The sequence below is a fragment of the Corvus moneduloides genome, chromosome 24 (genome assembly GCF_009650955.1).
Source record: "Corvus moneduloides isolate bCorMon1 chromosome 24, bCorMon1.pri, whole genome shotgun sequence".
Taxonomy (NCBI): Eukaryota; Metazoa; Chordata; class Aves; order Passeriformes; family Corvidae; genus Corvus; species Corvus moneduloides.
In genome coordinates, this window is record NC_045499.1 from 837,083 (window position 1) to 857,168 (window position 20,086).

The window sequence follows — 20,086 nt, forward strand, 5'->3', positions numbered from 1 at the left end:
CCCATGGCAGGGGGTGGAATGGGATGGGTTTTAAGGTCCCTTCCAAGCCAAACCCTTCTGGGATTCCATGGCTGTGTGGTTCCTGCTGCTCCCTGTCACTCCTCTCCAGAGCCAGCAGGAGGGAGCTGCTCAGCTGCCTCTTGACCTCCAGAGCAGGCTGTGGGGTGAAGAGGTTTTTCCCTATGGGCTGCTCAAAGGATGGGGTGGCTTTGGGGTCCATCCCATCTGGCCCAAAGTGCAGGGCATGGATCAGCCCCCTGGGCCCAAGGGGAGCAGAGGTGAGGCTGGAGGCTCTGCCATCCAAAAGGACTTGGCCAGGAGCACTGGAGAGAGGAGGGTGAGGGAGGTCAAACTGGATGTGGAGGAAGAGATGAGGAGACAACAACTCATTAATAATCTTCATTTAATCCTTCATTACATTGGAAAATGTAGAAATGTCACAGACTCATTCACCGTACTGGTAACATTTGCATTGCTGTGGGTTAATAGCAAAGCCCTTGATGTCAAGTACAAGACAATCACTTCATACTTTTTAAAAATATAAAATGTTTAGAAATTTCAGCTGTTATTGCTATTGAATTCCTGAGTTCTGCTGAGTTCTCTCCATCCATCAGATGCTCCCTGCCACAAGCAACGCCTGCTCCTCTGCCCCGAAGCTCGGTGGGCTCTCGTGCGGGGTTTGGCCCTGCAGGCTGACCACGGCTCGCAGGGAGATTTTCTGTGGAGGGAAAGCAAAGGGAGTCCCTGTGAGCAGCTCCTCACTGCCTCAGCACTGGGAACTTCAGTGGCCAGAGGAAATACTAAAGATTTTTGGAAACGCCAACAGATCAGCTCAGAACCATGTGCCTGGCTCCTTGCTGTGCTCTGGACTGGCTCCATCATTTGCCTTGTCCTGTGGCTGTGACAGGTCTGGCCAGTTAAGGCCAGCCTGGTGCTGGAGCTGTGCTGACACAGCAGGGACAGATTCTATGGGGGTCACTTAGAGCTGCTCATGGCTCTCCAGCCCTGGTGACTCCTGATCCATGCTGGGTTCCACCACCTTAAAGGTCTTCTCCAACCAAAACGATTCCATGATTCCACAAAATCTAAGGCTGCCCAGCTGCACCACCCCGGGCCATTCAGAAAAAGAGAACATGAACTTCATTTTACCTGGAAGTCACGGATGTAGGTGAGGAAGAAGCTGAGGAAGGAGAATGCCAGCGACCACTCGGAGACGGTGCTGATGATGTGGGGGGTGTAGCCCTGTGTTAAAGAGGGGAAAAAATCTGTGTGGAAACTGCTCTGGAACCTGCAGTGGTGCATGGATGGCTCGTGACTCGTGGCACACTATGTGAGATCTTGCATCCACACCTATTCCCACTGGAGACCAAAATCCCTTCTTGTGTCTGGAGTCTCCAAGAAGGAAGTGTTGAAGAATGAGAATGACCAGGAAAGCACCTGCTCCAACTGGGATGATGTCCACTGGGAATTTAATACCCACCTGCAAAACCTGAAGGTTCAATCCAGAGCTCAACTAACAAAGAGCAGGGAGCTTCAAGGCCCTCCTCAAGATGCAGGAGGGATTAATTTAGAGCTACACTTGAAGATCCAAAGTTTTGTGAGATCAGAACTTCAGCAAGTGCTGGTCCAGGTTGCCCAGAGAAGCTGGGGCTGCCCTATCCCTGGAAATGTCCAAGGCCAGGTTGGACAGGGCTTGGAGCAACTTGGGTCGGTGGAAGGTGTCCCTGGCCAGGGCAGGGGGTGGAACTGGATGGGCTTTAACTTCCCTCCCAACCCACCCCAGCCTGGGATCCTGTGATTCCAAGGAGCTGCTGGCTGGTTTGGCTGGCACAGCTCTCTCCTCTCCCACCCCAGTCCATGTGGTGAGTTGCAGAAGTTCCCACCTGTCCCTCCAAACCCAGATGGATTTGGTGTCCATTTCTCCCCCAGTCACTTACTCTTTCCTGGGGGTCCCAGTGCAGCTTCTGCACCAGGTTCTGGCCATACAGGCCACTGTACAACACAACTGAGGACACAAACACTGAGGGAAGAGGTTAAGGAAGATTCAAGGCCAAGAATGAAGGACATGGAACTTGCAGACTGTGTTGAGCTGAGGCTGTGAGGTCTCAGCCTGAGGAGCAGTTAATGGTGCCATGGACTGTTCACATCGTGCCCATCAACCTGTAGCTTGTCCCAATCCCTGGTTATTGTCACGTGAAAAGGTTAATCTGAACCTAAATCCATTATTTCTGTTCTCTGTGTGCTGCTTCTTGTTATTCCTCTGATCAAGTGCAGCACTCTCATGTAAGTGTTTAAGCTATGATCATATGTGAGCACTTACAGAGCATTTAAATTTAATTTTACTGGCATTTCCCACCCTAATAAAAGTATAGATCTCTTTCTCTGATGGCTTTTCAATGTCTCAACCACCCTGAATTCTTGCTGTGAGCCACAGGTTGGAATTCTGTATCACCTGCAGCAAAGAGGGTTTTTGGCTTTTCTGTTTCCCTCTTAGTCAAGGTTTGAGAACTTCTTTGGATTTCACCCCACGTGACAATGATCCCCCATTTAATCCAAGACCTGGATCTTTCTGGAGTGGTTGATGTCACTTTTTCAACATCTTACAGAGGGAAGGTACCCAAGAAAGTGCTCCTGCAACACCACAAATGAAACTCGGATCATTAATTTACAGATAACCCGATTTTCATAGGATTAAGGTATTAACTTCTTCATTGGGTAATGAGATTAAACATCAGGAGCCTCCTGATATGAAAGATTAATTTTGGTGGTGAACAAGCTTGGACTTCCTGGCACAAACATGGCCTTGAGTGGGCAGCTGTGCCAGGGCCTGACCACCCTTCCCATGAAGAAATTTTCCCCAATATCCACCTTGAGCCTCCCCTGGCCCAGCCTGAGGCCGTTCCCTCTCCTCCTGTCCCTGTTCCCTGCGAGCAGAGCCCGACCCCCCCGGCTGCCCCCTCCTGTCAGGGACTTGTGCAGAGCCACAAGGTCCCCCCTGAGCCTCCTTTGCTCCAGGCTGAGCCCCTTTCCAGCTCCCTCAGCCGCTCCTGGGGCTCCAGACCCTTCCCCAGCCCTGTTCCCTGCCCTGGACACGCTCCAGCCCCTCAATGTCTCTTGTCAGGAGGGGCCCAGAGCTGATCCCAGGACTGGAGGTGCCCCAGCAGTGCCAGCACAGGGGATGGGCACTGCCCTGGCCCTGCTGTGACCCCAGAGCTGACACAAAATACATTTCCTTCTGTCTTCCAGTACCTGTTACAACCATTTCACCCAAGGCCACAGACTTCTTCCTGTCCCCATCTTTCCCTTATTACATTATGAGCTGTTCATTTAGAACAATAATTTTCCTTCCCCTTTCATTGTTATGTATGTACACATCATTATTTCTACAACTTCCCTATAATTTTGGTTAGACCACATTGGTACAAAAACCTCTACAGATTTGAGGTTTGTGGGCTTCTGGCATCTGCAAGAGGAGCTTAACTTGCAGCAGATCATATTGTTCCATTTTAGTTTCCCCCAAGTTTGGTTCCTCACTATTCAAAGCTGAAAATCTTGTTTGCTAATACCAAAAATTTCTGTTAGGGACAACAATTCTCCAAGTTTCCTGGATGATTTCCTTGCTGTTTGCCAAGCCCCTCAGCAGGTGAGGGTCCTTCATGATGGGTAACAAGCCTGTGCCCCACTGTCCCTGCACCTCTGACTCCTGCAGATTCTATAACCCTGTAGCAGCAGGGATGGGAGCCCAGCGAGATGCTCCAACCATGGGAAATGGGACTTATGGTTTAGTGTTGGTATTGGCTGCCAGCCTGGAAATAAGTGGGATTGGTGGGGATTAAATCAGTGGCCTGGATACAGCTGCAGATGGGACAGGGTTTAAGCGATGGGTTTTGCAACTTGCATCTCTGGAATTCAGAAGCTTTGGTGGTGTTGTCCTGTTTGACACAAAAACTGAGTTTGATTTTTAAATCCAATGTTCAGGTCTGTTGTGGTGAGCATGGGAACTGTTCTGGTGCAGTTTCCTGACTCTTTCAATGAGTCTGGAGAGGAAAAAGGCCTCTATTTCTGGGTAGGCTGGCCCACATTTGGTATATAAATACACAGATAAACAGGAATGGATTCCCACTGTGAGAGGGCAGGACTAGAAGGTCCCTTCAACCCAAACCATTCTGTGTTTCTTCCTTTCTCTGAACCCCACAGCCACTTCCAGCTTCAAAACTAAAGGGGGAGGATGGGTTCTGATGCCGAGGGAAGGTGGTAGGGAATGCCTGTCAGAAATGCCTTGTATTTTGAACTGCAGGATGAGCAGGGAGGAGATCAGAGGTCAAAGTCCCCCCGACACACCCTTGAAATGTGCTCCAGAATTGTCTCTCTGGAAAGTGCCAGTACCTCATCCCTGCTCCAGAGCCAGCGGGCACAGGAGCCCTGCTCCACGTGGTCTGTTAGAGTATTTCCTCTTGTGCTACTTTCTGGGTTTCTCTTTTAGTTGTATCCAACTCTAACACGCTACACCGTTCTTGTCCTCAGGAACACACTTTTATTTCTTACCTGTTTTTTTCCCCCATTGAAACCACCCATCCCTTAAGCACACTTCCCTTTGGCCCCATCTTTCCTTATTTAGTCAGACCTGTTGGGGATAAACTCTTATTTTTTCTGTTTTCAGCCTCTGGTGTGCAGTAGGAAAGGGGAGGAGAAAGGGTGGTAACCATCCCTCTTATGGTTTTTTTTAATATCCAGGGGGGATATTAAAAGTATTAAAGGGATTAATCCTTTTCCCTGAAATTCCCAGGTTGGAATACAGACCAGGGCACACAATCAAGAATGACAGGCCTCTTGTGGCACATGGTGGTGGTTCAGGTCAGGTGTAAATCCTGGGGAGGCTGCTGGGGTTTGGTGCCACTGCCCAGGCAAAGGATACTGCTCAGGATGCTGGAAGAGCTCCACAGGAACACGGCCAGGCGGGCCCAGAAGATGTCTTTGCTGTGAAGTTCTGGCTGCATCAGGTAGGACAGGATGGTCTGAAGCAGCATGTAAATGGACCCCACCCCGAAGGTCAGGCAGGCTCCCAGCACGTGGATGTAGTACAGGATGCATTTCTAGGGAAAGAGGGGGCTGCCCGTGAAAAGCTGGCACCCACCCCCTCAGTGCCCTTCTCCCATCCTGAGCTAAGCAGCTCTGCACTGTGCCAATCCTCAGGAGACTTTTCTTGGAAGCCCCATTGGGAGATGTCTGGAGGCCAGAACCTGCCAGCCTCTGACATTTCTGCTTTTGTTCTTGTGGTGAAGTTACAGGTCACAGCTGTACCTTCACTACAGGAATTTGTGAGAGCTCTTTTCATAAATGGACAATATCACAAGAATCAGGTGAGAGAATCCCTGCAGCTGGGCAGGGAATGGGAGTTTCTACCCCAGGAACCTGTGCATCTATGAAAGATTTTGGAATACAGGACAGACAACCCAATTCTAGTGCCCAATTTTGGATTAAAAATAATGAGGTGTTGCATTTCTCTGAATGAACTCTGGTTTGAATAAAGATTGTTTGTCAAATTAGTATCTTGGAATACTCTGAGGGAACAAGGTTCAATCAATTCAATACTAAAACCACCACCAGGAGAACCAACTGTCAAATAGCAAAAATAACTAAAACAAGAAGATATTCCAAAAAAACCAACCCAACTAAAAATTAATTCTTAAAATATATGCCTTGAAAACCCATGTGTGTTCAGTCCTTTCTTCTCATCTCCAGCTCAGCACAGGACCCAGACACAGGGAACAAAATGTGTTGTCTGACCTGTTGCTCAAGGCAAGGCCTGGCACCCCAATCATGCAGATGTTTCTGCCCTAAAACGTGAGGCTGGCCGTGTATCTGACTGAGTAACTCTTAAGACCAAGCTTTTCCTCGTGCACTCTCTGTGCACAAATGAATTTTAAGTGCTGCATCCACAGTGAGAATTTCTGTTTATGAAATAAGCAGGTTGCAAAGGTGTGTGCTCCAAAATCATGTGCAGTGCAGGGACGTGTCAGCAGGGAGAAATTCTCTGGTTTTACACTTTGGGGTCTTCAGTCACCAGGATTTCAGGGGGATTCAGCTCCTTTTGCCTTTAAACCAGTCCTTAGCATCCCTGGGATATGCAGGTGCATCACTTCCAACTTCTGTTTTGCTCAAGATTACACGTTACACAAACTGTTACCAAATTAACATGCACCTCCTGGGTTCTGATTGTTGTGAAATCCACTGAAAGTAGAAAAATCCTTTCTAGAGGGCAGTGGAGGGAAATCATGGAGTTGAGCAGAGCCTGGAGGATTCTCCTTGGTGGGTGTGGAATGGGAGGCTGGGACCTCTGAGGGGTCTAGAAAATAGTAAATAGATTGAGGTCTCCAAAAGAAAAAATGCCCAGAATGAGAAGTGCTGAGGTCTCTCAGACAGGGGCTGCTGAAGCACTTGGGGAGATGTGCTGGGGAAAAGGTGGAGCTTTCCATGAGCTTTTCCTCTTTGCTTTTCCCTGTCCCTAATCCAGCAGGAGCCCAAGGTGACACCACAGCCTGTGGAGGCTACAGGCACCACAACAGAGCCCCAAAATCCATCAGGTAATTAACTAACAAGGCTGGCAATTATACAACCACCTGGCAAGTAAAGCCAATGATGGGGACCTGCTCATGGTGTGATGAGTGAGAATATCAGATTTGGGTTTTTTGGAGTGGAAAGTATTGGGGAGGAAAAAAATAAAAAGTGACTCTGGGATGGAGAAAATTAGAAGAATTAACATTGCAGAATTTTCAAGAATTTGAGGAGGTTTGAAGGAAAATGCACCCGAGAGGGCAGGTTTTCCAGAGCTGGGCTTGTGGGGTTGGGTGGTTTTGCTGGCTTTACTTCTAGTTGTAACAAGTGTTTACTGTTTGATACCTGATTCTCCTGAGCCACAGCTGTGGGCTTTCAATCTGGATCTCAGGCTTCCAACCAGCCTGGAAGGAGATCCAAGTGTGGCTTCTGCAAAGCTTGGGGGTCATGAATGTTTGGAAATGTCATGAACAGCTGCTCCCAAGTCCCACAGCAAATAAGGAATAACTAACAAATTATAAGCCAAACCTTGTATTTTCCAACCGTTCTCTGTAGAAAATTTGACAAAAAAGCAGTTTGCCATGGAAAGCTGCTTTCTGTAAATCCCCAGATTATCAGGTATCTCAGAACAGACACAGCTCTGGCAGGAGCTGAGCAGAGCAGGCAGAGCACAAACCTGGAAATTGGCAATAATGCAGAGTCCAAAGCAGCTCAGCCATCCCAGCGTGAGGCCCAGCTTATTCAGCCTGAGGATCCTGGGTTTTTCCGGGCTCAGGGCAGACACTTGTTTGTACCGGACGTACATGGTGGCCATCCCTGCCAAAGAGAGCCCCAGGCAGTGAGACTCCTGCTGGGGAGCAGTGTCCTGCTTTACCTGGGAAGATGCTGAGTGACAGAGGCAACTCTTAAAATACAAGAATTTTTTTAGAGCGCACTGAAATAGGAAAGCTGAAAGGCTGGAAGTGAAACTTGAAATAATATAATGGCAAACAAGTCAAATTAATAGATTTTTCTGATCTATTTCATTTAAAAGCCATATTAAGTTGTTTCCCCCCTCCATTGTTGCAGCACAGGTAAGGTGACTGCCTTGAATTTGCATTTTTATTGCTTTTACTTTTCTGTTAGCTTTTTAAATGCATTTCTTGCCCTTCCAGAATCTGCAATTGCCATACTGGCAATTCATGGATAACATCCCTGACACACACTTTGAATTGCTTAAGAGAATTGAGATTTATTACTCAGTGTTTCATTTCTGAGTGAGAATTCTGGGCTGTTTAATGATCTGGAGAAGGAAATTAACTTGTTTAAAGTTGTTGCATTCCAGAACTGCCTGCAGCTCACCAAGGAACAGCTTTATGTACTCACCCAAGAAGGTTGAAACATTTAACATGATCCCAAATAAGCATCTTTCAGGTGGTATTGTCCCTGTATCACTGGAAAAGATAAATGGAGTGACACATATCCTATATTATCTATATCTATATTAAAAATACTTCCAACACAACTTTACTTATTTCAGTCTACAAAGGAAAGGTAAAAAAACCCCTCCCAGATGTTTTTCACTGAATTGTTCATTACTCAAACTATGCTGTGCTGGTTTTAGAGCTGTAGAAATCACCATGATAAAGACAAGGCAGCCTTGGAGCACGGGATGATCATGCTCAGAGTAACTGTTCCTTTCATATCGATCTGGATTCCATAAAAGGTGAATAAAAAGGATTAAAATTAGAAAAATGAAGAACATGGAAAACTGAAAGAGCAAAGCTCGAGTTATATATATCAGCTTTGATGGAATAAAGTTGGCAATGTAGATTTTAGTATGGATTTACTGGTGCAACAAACCTGGTGACAGCGAGAGGCTTCACTCGGAGCAGGGGTGTGGTGAGGCACCCCAGTTCCCTTGTTCATCATCATTTTAAAGGTATGTTCACAGAGCCAAAGCTTAGAGTTTTGCACAAAACCAGACACCTTTAAATAGAGTAACACAGAAATCCCAGAATGGGTTGGGTTGGGAGGGACCTTAAAGCTCATCTCATTCCAGCTAGGGACACCTTTCACCATCCCAGGGTGCTCCAAGCCCTGTCCAACCTAGCTTTGAACACTTCCAGGCATGGGGCAGCCCCAGCTTCTCTGGGCAACCTGTGCCAGGGCCTCAGCACCCTCACAGGGAAGGAATTTCCCCCTCTGTCAGTTTATTATCACCTATAACTATATAATGGCTATAAACAGTAACTTCAGAATTGGAGCTGTTGGGTAGGAACTGCTATTTAAGTCTGGAGTTGGGAAGAATTCATAGGAGTGGTGTCAGTTCAGTGCTCTGACACAGGGTGGACATCACTGACCTGATGTAGGGCACCAAAGGGTCCACATGGTGCAGGACAATTGCAGTAATGTAGGAGAACACAAATGATGCTGCTGACCACACAACCAGAGCCACGGGCAGGAATGAGAGGCCTTGCTGGAACCACCACATTTCAGGGCTGACTTCTGCCTCCCAACACTGTGAAGAACCAAATGCAAAGGTTTACTAAGAGTTCTCAAATGTCTACTGAGAGATCTCAAAAGTTTACTGAGAGTTCTCAAAGGTTTACTAGGATTTTACTATGAGGTCTCTAAAAGTTTTGCTTGCCTTGAGGCAGGCTGCTTCCCATAGAGCAGTTTGATACTGCTTTCAGTCCTCTCCTGCAAACCCAAAGTGAACACTGACTTCACAGAAGAAATCATAAATAAACAGAATTAAATCAGGAAATGTTAATTCTGAAATTCTTAGAGGATCATTAGAAACCAGTACTGACATTTTACTACATGGCTTGGATTTGTTGCTGCCAGAAGAAGGTCAAGTGGGTCACTATGAGTAAGTGACTCCATTTTCTTCTCAGCCTTGTGTCACAACACCATGTCAGCAGAGTGAGCTGACATAGAACATGTCCCTGCACCGACACTGCGACTGATGGTGGCTGTGGTGGAGCCTCCAGCTGCCATTAACAATTAGCGGGACAGACATGGAGGAAACGACCCCAAATTACTTTAATACCTGCCCTCAATTACTCCCTGTCAGGCTGTGTGACTCGACATCTGTTATAGAGTCCCAGGGCTGAAAGGAACTTTAAACCCCATCTCATTCCACTCCCTGCCATGGGAAGGGACACCTTCCACTATCCCAGGATGCTCCAAGCCCCGTCCAGCCTGGCCTTGGGCACTGCCAGGGATCCAGGGGCAGCCCCAGCTTCTCTGGGCACCCTGTGCCAGGGCCTGCCCACCCTCCCAGGGAGGAATATCCAATATCCCATCTAACCCTGCCAGCCTTTAGTTGCACACACATGGGTTTTATTTTCCACTCTGAGTCTTCTCTGTTTCAGAGACTCATTTCCTTGTGTCTCCACAAGGTGCTGATGGGCTCTCTCAAAGCACAGAGGGTTTCCTGAGCTCACTGTGTTCATGTTGAGCAAACAGCTCCATTTCCCCACAGCTCTTCCTCCCCTCCTCTCTAGATTTGGGTATTGCCAAGGAGAAGCCCGTGCTGAGGTACCTCACAGAGTAGGACAGAAAATGACTTTGCCATTCTGCAACAACTTTTTAAAATGAGTTTGTTTTTTAAATTTATTAATGTTTAGGATGAAATGTCAGTGAAAATATTAAAAAAACCCCATATTTTGGATGAAATAAAAACTGAAGTAATGTTCAGATCTATTTATTCTATGCTGTAAAGTTAACTTTTGGAAGACATCACCTATGGAGGTTTGAGAACATAAATCCACTTCTTTTGTGGAGAATGAATCAGAACTTCCCCACGGATTGTAATACCAATAATAACAATACCAATATTAACAGGGCAGGGGCACCTTTCACCAGAGCAGGCTGCTGAGCTCCATCCAGCCTGGCTTCACGAGCTCTCAACTATCTGAGCTCACTGCTACCAATCACAACCCTCAAATGCAAGGGTTACTCCCAGCAGCTGCTGTTTTACAGGAGGGAGGGAAAGATTCACGTGCAGTGCAGTGAAATGATGACTCTGTACTCACTGTCCAGTTCCCTAAATCCCAGCCTGACAGCAAATCTGTGTCTCACCCCAGTTCTCTAAGAGCAAGAAGGTGCAGCTGTGCCACCCTGGTGAGCCCACACAGAGAGAACTGCAACTCCTCCCTACTCTTGCTGCAAAAGGGAAGTAATTTGCTACTAGCCTCAAACACAACCAGAGATATTTCAGCATCCCAGAATTGCTGAGGGGGGAAGGAGCTCTGGAAGTCACTTGGGCCATCCCCCTGCTCAAGCAGGGCCACCAGAGCCAGTAGTGCAGGATGACACCCCAAGGATGGAGCTACCACAACCTTTCTGGGCAGCCTGGGATGACCAGTGCCAGTCAACCTCACTGGGAAAAAGTGTTTCCTGACGGTCACTGGAGAGAAGAGGAGAAAAAGTGTTTCAACATAGTTAAAATTGGAGACCGTAAATGCAGTATGAAAGAGGACAAAGGTAAAGAGCAAATAATGGAGAGCACACATCCAAGGGCATCCAGGCAAAGATCTGTATGTGAGAAAAGCAGGATAATGTTGAAACAAATTAGAAGGAAGTACAGCACAGAGAGGTTTTAGAAAGGCACGGCCTGGAGTGTGAGAGGCTGAAAGAAAGGAGGAAGAGAAAAGGAAGAAAGAGGAAGCACCAAGACTAGAAAGTCTCATGGCAGGAAAAAAAGTTGAAACAAAGCGGGTGAATCTTGCAAGAGATCAGAGCTGGTCACCCTTGCACAGAATGGACAACTGCAGCCTTGCAGAGGTGAAGGGTCAGCTGCTTGTGAGGAACTGGTTGGTGGCAGGTGAAGGTGTTTAACAGGAGATGTAGTGAATAAGAACAGATTGACAGAATTCAAGTTGCCCCATTTCGTGCCTGTTTTTAAGCTAAATATAAAGTTTGCCATCTGATGATGATTTTAAGACTGCAATGCAGTAATGACTGTAACTTCACAATCCCATCTCTAGTATGAGTAAATTGGGAATTTGAAAGAGAAATGCAGATTTTGCATGACATTCTCTGTTATAAATGTTATGTGCCTGAGTATGTAATTCCCAGCTCCAAGCAGTCAGTCTGAATATACTTTTCCTTTCACATTTAAATATTCATAGTGCCTTAAATTTATTTCTGAGCTAACAGATTTTCCCCTGCAAACAAACCAACCAACCAACCAACCACATTCCACATACCTGAGAAAAAGGGCATCAGAGGACGTCACTAAGGGGAATCCAAGGTCATTTTTCTGCTGAAGCTCCACGTCCGCTTCATTTTTCTGACTCTCTGAGATATAAAGGAAAATAAGCAAGATGTGAAGTACTTCTGTACCTCTTGCCTTGTTTATTCTTCTTAGCACCTTCTATTAGTCACTGCTGCTGACTGGACACAGGATTAGACCGTTGGCTTGCCCCAGGATGTTTTTCCTGTGCTCCAAGTGGTTTAAGGAGTGAAGCTTGTGTGTGCTGGGGTGGCAGAAATGAAGAAAAACTGGTGTTTAAGGCTGTTTGATTTCAGGAGTTGTCTACACAACAATTTAACTTGAACTGAGGAGCTTTAAAGAGATGAAGTGTATGCAACTAAAACCAGTGCCTAAGACCAGGGCTTTCACCTCAGGAAGGGAACAGAACACGGAGACTTCCCATTTTGTTGTGGACACACATCCCAGTGTCCTGCTGGTGCAATGCTAAATACATGGCAGGAGAGGGGCTGGAGCAACCTGAGTTTCATAGGATCATTTAAGTTGGAAAAGCCCTCTAAGATCGAGTCCAACTGTTCCTCTGGCACTGCCAAGGCCACCACTAAACCATGTCCCCAAGTGCCATATCCACGGCTTCTAAATCCCTCCAGGGATGGTGACTCCACCTCTGCCTTGGACAGCCCCTGCCAGTGCTGGACAACTCATTCAGTGAAGAAATTGTTCCCAGTATCCACCCTGCCCCTCCCCTGGCCCACCCTGAGGCCATTCCCTTTCCTCCTGTCCCTGTTCCCTGCCAGCAGAGCCCAACCCCCCCGGCTGCCCCCTCCTGTCAGGGACTTGTGCAGAGCCACAAGGTCCCCTGAGCCTCCTTTGCTCCAGGCTGAGCCCCTTTCCAGCTCCCTCAGCCGCTCCTGGGGCTCCAGCCCCTTCCCCAGCTCTGTTCCCTGCCCTGGACACGCTCCAGCCCCTCAATGTCTCTTGTCAGGAGGGGCCCAGAACTGATCCCAGGACTGGAGGTGCCCCAGCAGTGCCAGCACAGGGCACCACACTGGGCCTCTGGACACACCATGGCTCTGACAGCCCAGGGGCCATTGGCCTCTTGCCCACCTGGGCACACCTGGGCACATGTCCAGCCACTGTCACCAGCACTCCCAGATTCTTTCCCAGCTTTCCAGCCACTCCTGCCCCAGCTTGGAACATTCCATGGGACTGTTGTGACCCAAGGGCAGAACCTGGCATTGGTCTTGTTGACCCTCCCACTGCTGGCCTTGGCCATGGATCCAGCCTGTCTGTTCAATCAGACATTCCCTAACTCCTGACTTCTCCTCCCACAGGTTTGGGGCATTGCCTTGGGGATGCAGAGGGGGTGAAGCTCTGTAGGGATGAAGCTCACAGACACTGCAGATGCTCTACCTGCTGAGGGTATTTACGTGCCTGGGCAGACTGATTTACTTGGGCTAGGAAGAGCTTAGTAAAGCAGAACAGCTATTCCCAACTTCTCCCTGGATACTGCCCTTACTACAAAATAAATGTGTCCACACAGGCAGCTCATCAACACTGTCTGCTTCAAAGCAAGCTGGGCTGCAGAGGAGCCCTCACTGTTAGGACTGGCAATCTCTGCACCCTGAGCTGTCACCGAGCCCAGGGCTGAGCCCTGCACGTGACTTCTCACAGTTTTCATGCAGTCTGGCACAAAGAACAGCTTCAGTACCCCACAGCTCTGCTGAGGCACAGCTTCTTACTGAGTGTGGCTGCAGGCTGGTGGAATCACAGAATCTCCTGAGCTGGAAGGGACCCACAGGATCATCCAGTCCAACCCCTGGCCCTGCACTGACACCCCAACAATCCCACCCTGTGTACCCGGAGAGCCTTGGCCAAACGCTCCTGGAGCTCTGGCAGCCTTGGGGCTGTGCCCATTCATTCCCTGGGGAGCCTGGGCAGTGCCCAGCACCCTCTGGGGGAAGAACCTTTCCCTGATCTCCAGCCTGACCCTCCCCTGGCACAGCTCCAGCTCTTTCCATGGGTCCTGTCCCTGCTCACAGAGAGCAGAGATCGGAGCTGTCCCTCAGGAGGAATCTGTAGCCCCCCAGGAGGTTCATCCTGATGACACCAGTTGGGCTCTGCCCCTCTTGCCTTCCCCAGCAGAAACCCCTCACTAACTCTCCTTACACTAAAAACCATCTTGTCAGTCAAGATGTACCCTGAGTTCCCACCTCCCTTCATCTCTCTCCCCATTAAATATTTTACAGTGGAATCAAGTCAGTTTTCCCACTGTTCTGGGGGCAGACTGTACATCCCCAACACAGGCTTCACTCTGTGCAAATCCCTGTGCACAGTCAGGCCATGGTGTACTCCGGGCTGTCCCCAGCTGTGCAGCTGCCCTGTGTCCCTGCCAACTCCTGGCTCTGTCTGGGCACAGAACGAGGCACCTCCAAACAGCAGGAGGCAGAAGGGAACAGCCATGTGCCAGCTGCAAGGTCCTGAGACAAATTATTATTAACACCTTGTCCTGTCCCATTGTTTCAACAGGGAGAAGGAAAACACACTCAAACTCCTTTTTGTATAAGCTCCTTTGCAAGCAGGTTACAAAGCAGCAATGGCCCGCCTTGATTTTCCATATAACTATGATTTTCTTAAACATTTATCCTGATCTTCAGGCACTTTGGAGTTCTAAGGGGTTTTTTTTAAGCTCCAGTTTGAGTATCACAGATTGTTTCCAATATCAAGAGTAAGTGAAGGAAGTGTTTCAAAAGCAAAGGAGATTTTAACCCTCTCAGAAGTGTTTCTCCCAGTGCAGGAATGCAGCCACATCCTGCCCAGGCTGGAACATGTGGAATAGAAACTCCAAAGGAAAATGAAAGGTGGGCAAGATCATCAAGGGCAGAAAGTTCATGCTACCTGGAATGATAAAGCTGCAAAGATGGTCGAAGTATGTGGGGAAAAGGGAAATTCCTGATTTACTGCTGATTCCTGGATTGTCAGCCTGCCTCTTCCCTGCTCTGTCAGGCAGACAGGCAGAGATAAAGCCCTACCAAGGGACACTCCTTTTGTCTCCAACAAATTGTCCAGTGCTGAGGGAAGGATGGAGGAATTTGTCTGTGCCTTCCTAAGCAAACAGAGGCTGGAGGGGGCTAAGCCCAAACAGCCTGCACACCTGCCTGTCAGGTCCCATTGATAAGCCATGGGTAGAGGTCACTGATCCTCAAAGCACTGACGTAAGGAAGTAGGAAATGTGTCACCTCTGCTGTCCCTGCTGCAGGGTAATGACAGGTGACTCATTTCGAATGTTTTCTCAGTACAGACACAAAAAAAGTTGCCATGGAATCTTTAGGGGGGCAGCTTCCAGAGGGTCTCTGTTCTGGCCCTGCTCCTGTTCCCTGGCTGGGAAGGCACAGCATGGCCTGGAGCCAACCCAAACAGTGCCAGGCCCAGGACACCGTGACACAGGATGTCCCCAAGCCTGCTCGGGACACTGGCACACTCCGGCTGATCCAGGAGCTCCGTGCCAGGGATGAACCCACGGCACCTGCCAGTCCCACCTGCCTGACCACAGAGGGCAACTAAAACCACCAGAGATTCCCAGGGCACAGCTGGGACTGGAGTCCCTGCAAGGTCACAGGGGGACGGGGGGGCTGGGGGCGATCAGAGAGGAAAGGGAAAAGGAACCAGGATAGAGGGAAGCTTAGGAGAGGAGGGAAAGGGAATGGCAGGGAGAAAGGGGAGGCTGAGGGCAGAGAGATGAAGGGGCAGAGGGGCTCAGTGGGGTCCTCGGGGCAGAGGGATTAGTGCAAGGGATGGGGGGTCACTGGGGATGTGGTGGGGGGGTCACTGGGCGGCAGGGACGGCGATGGGAGTCACTGGGGCTGACAGGAGGGCACAAAGGGGGTGAGGGGGAGTTTTCAGGAGAGGGAGGGAGGACACCTGAGGTTCCTGGGGGTCTCGAAGTGCAGTGGGGACTAAAGGGCATGGCATGGAGTAGGGTGGGGGTGACATCCAGGGGGTCAGGGGACACTGGGGGGGTCACTGAGGTGTGATGAGGGCTGACAGGGAGGCCATGGCGTCACTGAGGATGGGGGAGGTCTCTGAGGGGATGACAAGGGGTCTCCGAGGGGTGTCTCGGACGGGGTGACAGGGACACCGGAAGGTCGCTGAGGGGAATGAAGCGGGATCCCTGAGGGGTTAACAGAGGATCCCTGAGGGGGTAACAAGGGGTGACAGGAACACCGGGCGGCCGCTAAGAGGGGTGACAGGCAGGCCGGGGGATGGTCGCTGGGGGGTGACAAGGGTGGCAGTGGGGGTGAAGGGGACGCTGAGGGGCGTCTCTGGGGAGGTGTCAGGGCTGGCAGCGACGCGGGCCCGGCTCCCCCCGCCCCCCCCCCTTCACCTCAACCGCTCCCGCGCCGTCCTCGCGCCGCCCCGGCCCCGCCCCCGGCGCGCGCTGCCACCGCCTCCTTTCCGGCCGTCGCAAAAGGGGCGTAAAAAAAAGCGCCGGCCGGTGCGGGGAGCGGAGGTAATGCCGGGGGTGCCCCGCGGTCCGCGCGGCTCCCCCCGGCCGGACGGGGCTCCTGAGGGCGCGGGGGGAGCGGGGAGGGCCTCGAGGTGCGGCTGGGCCCCTGCCCGGGCTGGGCCGGTGTCCGGGGGGACCCGGCCTGCGCCGTGGGCGGGGGCGAAGCGTCGGCGGGGCCAGGGGTGCCCTGGGCCCCTCCCCGGCCGGGTGTTTGCCAGGCCCTGTGGGAGTCCCGCGGCAGCCGGGCCGGGCGTTTGTTTTGGAGCTCCAGGCGCTCCTGGGCTGTTTTCCCCCGGCTCATCCCCTCAGGATGAGGGAAGAGCCCAGTTTAATGCACTGGGGCTAATTTTTCTGGTCATCCAGGGCAACACCCACAGGGACCTCCGCGGTGACTAAGTCTGGTCTCCTGGTGATTGGAGAGGTGCAGCTCTGTTTCCTCCCCGAGCTTATCGAGCACTGCCAAGGCCCTGCCACTTTCTCTTCTCCTCCCTCTGACGGGGCCGCCTGAGGTGGCTTTTCACTGCTGGAATTTGCCTTGCTGAAGGTGTGGAGAGTGGAGCTGAGAGCGCCTGTTCTTGGGCCAGTGGTGACCTTTGATTTGCACAGCTTGTTTTCTCTGCCTGTGCAGTATGGATGGCTTTGGAGCTCTCTGTCTTCTTCCTTTCTCTGCTTTATTTGCTGGACTTCAACCAGCAAATAAAGCAGAGGTTTTCTTTTTCTTTTTTTTTTTTTTTTTTCTGGTTGTCTCCTACAGATAAATAGCAAACTCTTATTTTAGTCTTCTTTCTCTACTGCTCCTCTACTTCCTGTGGAGAGTTACATCTGTCTGGTCACCTGCTTTCAAGGGAGATGGAACATTGTGAGGGTCTTTGTTTGTGCTGGAAGAGCTGTTCCTGACCCTGTATTTTCTTTTCCCAACTGCCTCATGCTGTCTCTGGCCAGCTAAAGCTTGTTTCTTGTATATCTTGAAAATTGAACAGACAATGAGCTGGGTTAAATTTGGAGCAGAAAAAAGCTCCAGCAAAACTGAAATAACAAACATAAATCTGAAAAAAAACCTGTGCATAACTGTTTTTAGGTGGTTGTTCAGCATCACCACGGAGACAAAGCTGCTCCGAACTAATTTAACTTAAGACTTCTCAGTGTTGGCACAGTTTTTAGTGCTGTCAGTTGATGACCTGAGTGGTGTCACATGCTGTCCTGGGAGAGGTGTGAGGGGACTGGCTGTGCCCCAGTCTATAACACAACTCACTGCTGTGCTGGCAGTTTCTGCTGCTGCTGGAGTTTTGGCTGGTGGATGCAGGGTTTTACAGCTGCATTGGGAACGCTCATTTCTTGTTGTTCCTTCAGCAATTCTCCAAATAACTTTCTCTTTCAGGGGGGTAATCCTATAAAATTGTCTTGCTTTGCTGCTGGCAAATGAAATGCTCTTTAGGGCAGCACGTGGAAACTTTTGATATGCTAAAATCTCGGTTGTGCGCTCAGGTGTGTCTCACCCCTTTGTGTCGCAGGATCTTATGGTTCTCCAGCCCAGCTGCTGCCTGCCCAAGACAATTTCTAGGCCACCCAACCCATGAGTGGGCACCGGAGCATCAAGAGGCGATGTGGGGAGTCGCACCTGGAGGGCCCCGCGGGCTGTGGGCACGGCCCCGCCGCCGCCTGCGTGCTCAGCAAGCTGGTGCAGCTGCCCACGCCGCCCCTGTCTAAGCACCAGCTCAAACGGTTAGAGGAGCACAAATACCAGAGTGCCGGACGGTCCCTGCTCGAGCCCCTCATGCAGGGCTACTGGGAATGGTTAGTTGGGAGAGTTCCAGCCTGGATTGCCCCCAACCTGATCACCATCATCGGACTGTTAATAAATATATTTACAACTCTGCTACTAGTATGTTACTGCCCAACAGCTACAGAACAGGTGAGTTAAGGACTCCTGACAGTCTTTGTTTTGGTGGCTGTCGCTGGTTTTGGGTGGGTTGTTGCTTTGGGGAGAGCTGGTTCTTGCTGTTCAGCCTGCAGTCCTCGTCCTTGTAACCTGTTCTCTGTAAATGTTTGTGCCTCTCTGTGATGCTGGCTTGCAGAGAGAGCACGTGTGGATGCTGGAGTGAGACAGCAGTTCCTGGGGCAAACACACCCATGTGGAGCAGGGTCTGACACCAAAACAGCCGTGGGAGATCTGCTGCACAAAGCTCAGCCCCACCAGGAGTTGGAGCAGTGGCTCTGCAGCTGCCTGGCCTGCGTGGCAGGAGGAGTTGGTGCCTGTTTACCTTCTGTGCCTGTGACAGGGTGACCCCCCCTCGGCTCTGAGATCTGAGTTGCCACATGAGCTGGGTGGGTTGGACATGCTGGGGCTGCACCAGAGCCAAGGCACTGAGCTCCAGAGTGGTGCCACTTGAGATATCAAAGCTGGTGTGACCAAACTGAGCTCAGGGAGCCACAGGGACACCTTCCTGGGCCCCAGCAGGTTCTGTGTCCTGGCACAGTGTGGTGGAGCTGTGGGAACATGGAGTTGTGTTCCTGACCTGTGGCCATGCTGTGAGGAGGCCAGATAAAAGTTGGTGGTTTTATTCTTTGTTCTGAATGCACTAAAAGCTCCTGACCTGCCTTAAGCAGAGCTGTTTTAACCTGATTTCAGGGGTACAAAAGTCCTTTTGAGGCATTTCAACTTCTCTCTGTCACCAGTTACCTCATAAGGCACTTGAAGACTTTCATTTTTGTGCACTGGAAAAGCTTTCACTTGAATGTTCAATCTTAAAAGCTGCTTTTATGTGTGTATACTGAGAAAGGGAATTATTTGGTATTAGAAATGTGTTACACACCAAATAGCTGGGAATGTCTCAAAGAGTTCCAGCTTTTACAATATCTGAACCCCTTCCTAACCAAGTCTCCCAGCTGGGATTGGGAGTCCAGCAGGATGCAGTTTGTTCCCCACCAGACTCCAAAACCCCACGTAGGCTGGCACAGTCAGCACTGCATCCCTGCTCCATCTATGACATGGGGAAGGGATGTTTGCCTCCCCTAGAAATCTGTTGAAATAGGTTATTTCACAATAACCTCTGGAATTTGGCAGGTGTAAGATAAACAGTGACTATTCAGTTTGAGCAGGGAATACTTGGAGCAGCTCCTTCCTTTTCCAGGCCGTGGCATTATGGTGTGGGTTGGTTTAACTTGTGTTTACTTCTGAGCAGGGTTATGTGGGGACTCAGGCCCTGAAATTCGGTTTGAACCCAGAGCTGGTTTGGGTCACTGAACCAGAGCAGAATTTAGAATTTGGAGAACAGTTGTGTTTTGGTTGGTAATTAAATTTCTGAAGTTCCCGGGTAGCTGTACTCAGAGCATCAGAAAGTCAGAGTTAGCTGCAGGCTGCTGTGTTAAGGCACTCTTTGGTGTTTAACAATTTGAGAAGTACTTTGTGCGAGGTGAACGAGATTTTATCCTCACTTGAACTGAAAAATAACTTAGTGCTGAGGCAGCTTCCAGCCTGATCTGATTTGCCACATGGCACAGCATGACCAGGGAGGTGCTTTTTAAGTGTCAAGGAGCTCTCTGGGGAAGAAAATGGGGCTCTGAAACTCCAGGAACAGACTTTCTCCTCCTCCTCCCCCCCAAAGCACTATTGATTTCTGATGTAAATTTTCTCCTCCTTGTACCCCAGCCTTAGTTCTGCTTTTTTTCAAGAGTGACTCGTCCCTTCCTGTTGCTCAAAGGTGCAGCCAGGGCAGAGCTATTGCTCAGGGCCTCGTGCAGCCCGAGAGAAAAGGAGATGCAAATACTTCCTGCTTAGCTGGGAGGAGGAAAAGTGCTGACTGATGGAATGGTACCTGAGT

General features: G+C 49.9%; 2 protein-coding genes across 5 annotated transcripts in view; one reads left to right on the top strand and one right to left on the bottom strand.

The window, feature by feature from the left end:
• Positions 1 to 386: 386 nt before the first annotated feature.
• Positions 387 to 16,190, bottom strand: DRAM2 (DNA damage regulated autophagy modulator 2). Of its 2 annotated transcripts, none has more exons than XM_032132730.1 (9): positions 16,143 to 16,190; positions 11,754 to 11,844; positions 8,898 to 9,055; positions 7,921 to 7,988; positions 7,232 to 7,371; positions 4,916 to 5,093; positions 1,938 to 2,020; positions 1,150 to 1,242; positions 387 to 718 (listed from the first exon to the last, which is right to left on the bottom strand). In XM_032132730.1, exons 3-9 carry the CDS (start codon positions 9,026 to 9,028, stop codon positions 611 to 613), a joined length of 801 nt encoding a protein of 266 aa, XP_031988621.1. In that variant the 5' UTR covers positions 9,029 to 9,055; positions 11,754 to 11,844; positions 16,143 to 16,190; the 3' UTR covers positions 387 to 610. The 2 variants fall into 2 exon arrangements, with proteins under 2 accessions (XP_031988621.1, XP_031988620.1); XM_032132729.1 differs by having other exon boundaries at positions 7,232 to 7,440; positions 16,143 to 16,187.
• Positions 16,181 to 20,086, top strand: part of CEPT1 (choline/ethanolamine phosphotransferase 1) — a 30,147-nt gene continuing 26,241 nt past the window's right edge. For 2 of the 3 annotated variants that reach the window (XM_032132728.1, XM_032132726.1), the window contains exons 1-2: positions 16,181 to 16,268; positions 17,777 to 18,177. In XM_032132728.1, the coding sequence (XP_031988619.1) occupies positions 17,839 to 18,177 (339 nt within the window). In that variant the 5' untranslated portion in view covers positions 16,181 to 16,268; positions 17,777 to 17,838. Of the gene's footprint in view, positions 16,269 to 16,706; positions 16,810 to 17,776; positions 18,178 to 20,086 lie in introns of those variants that run through there. The other variant, XM_032132727.1, reaches the window with a different exon arrangement.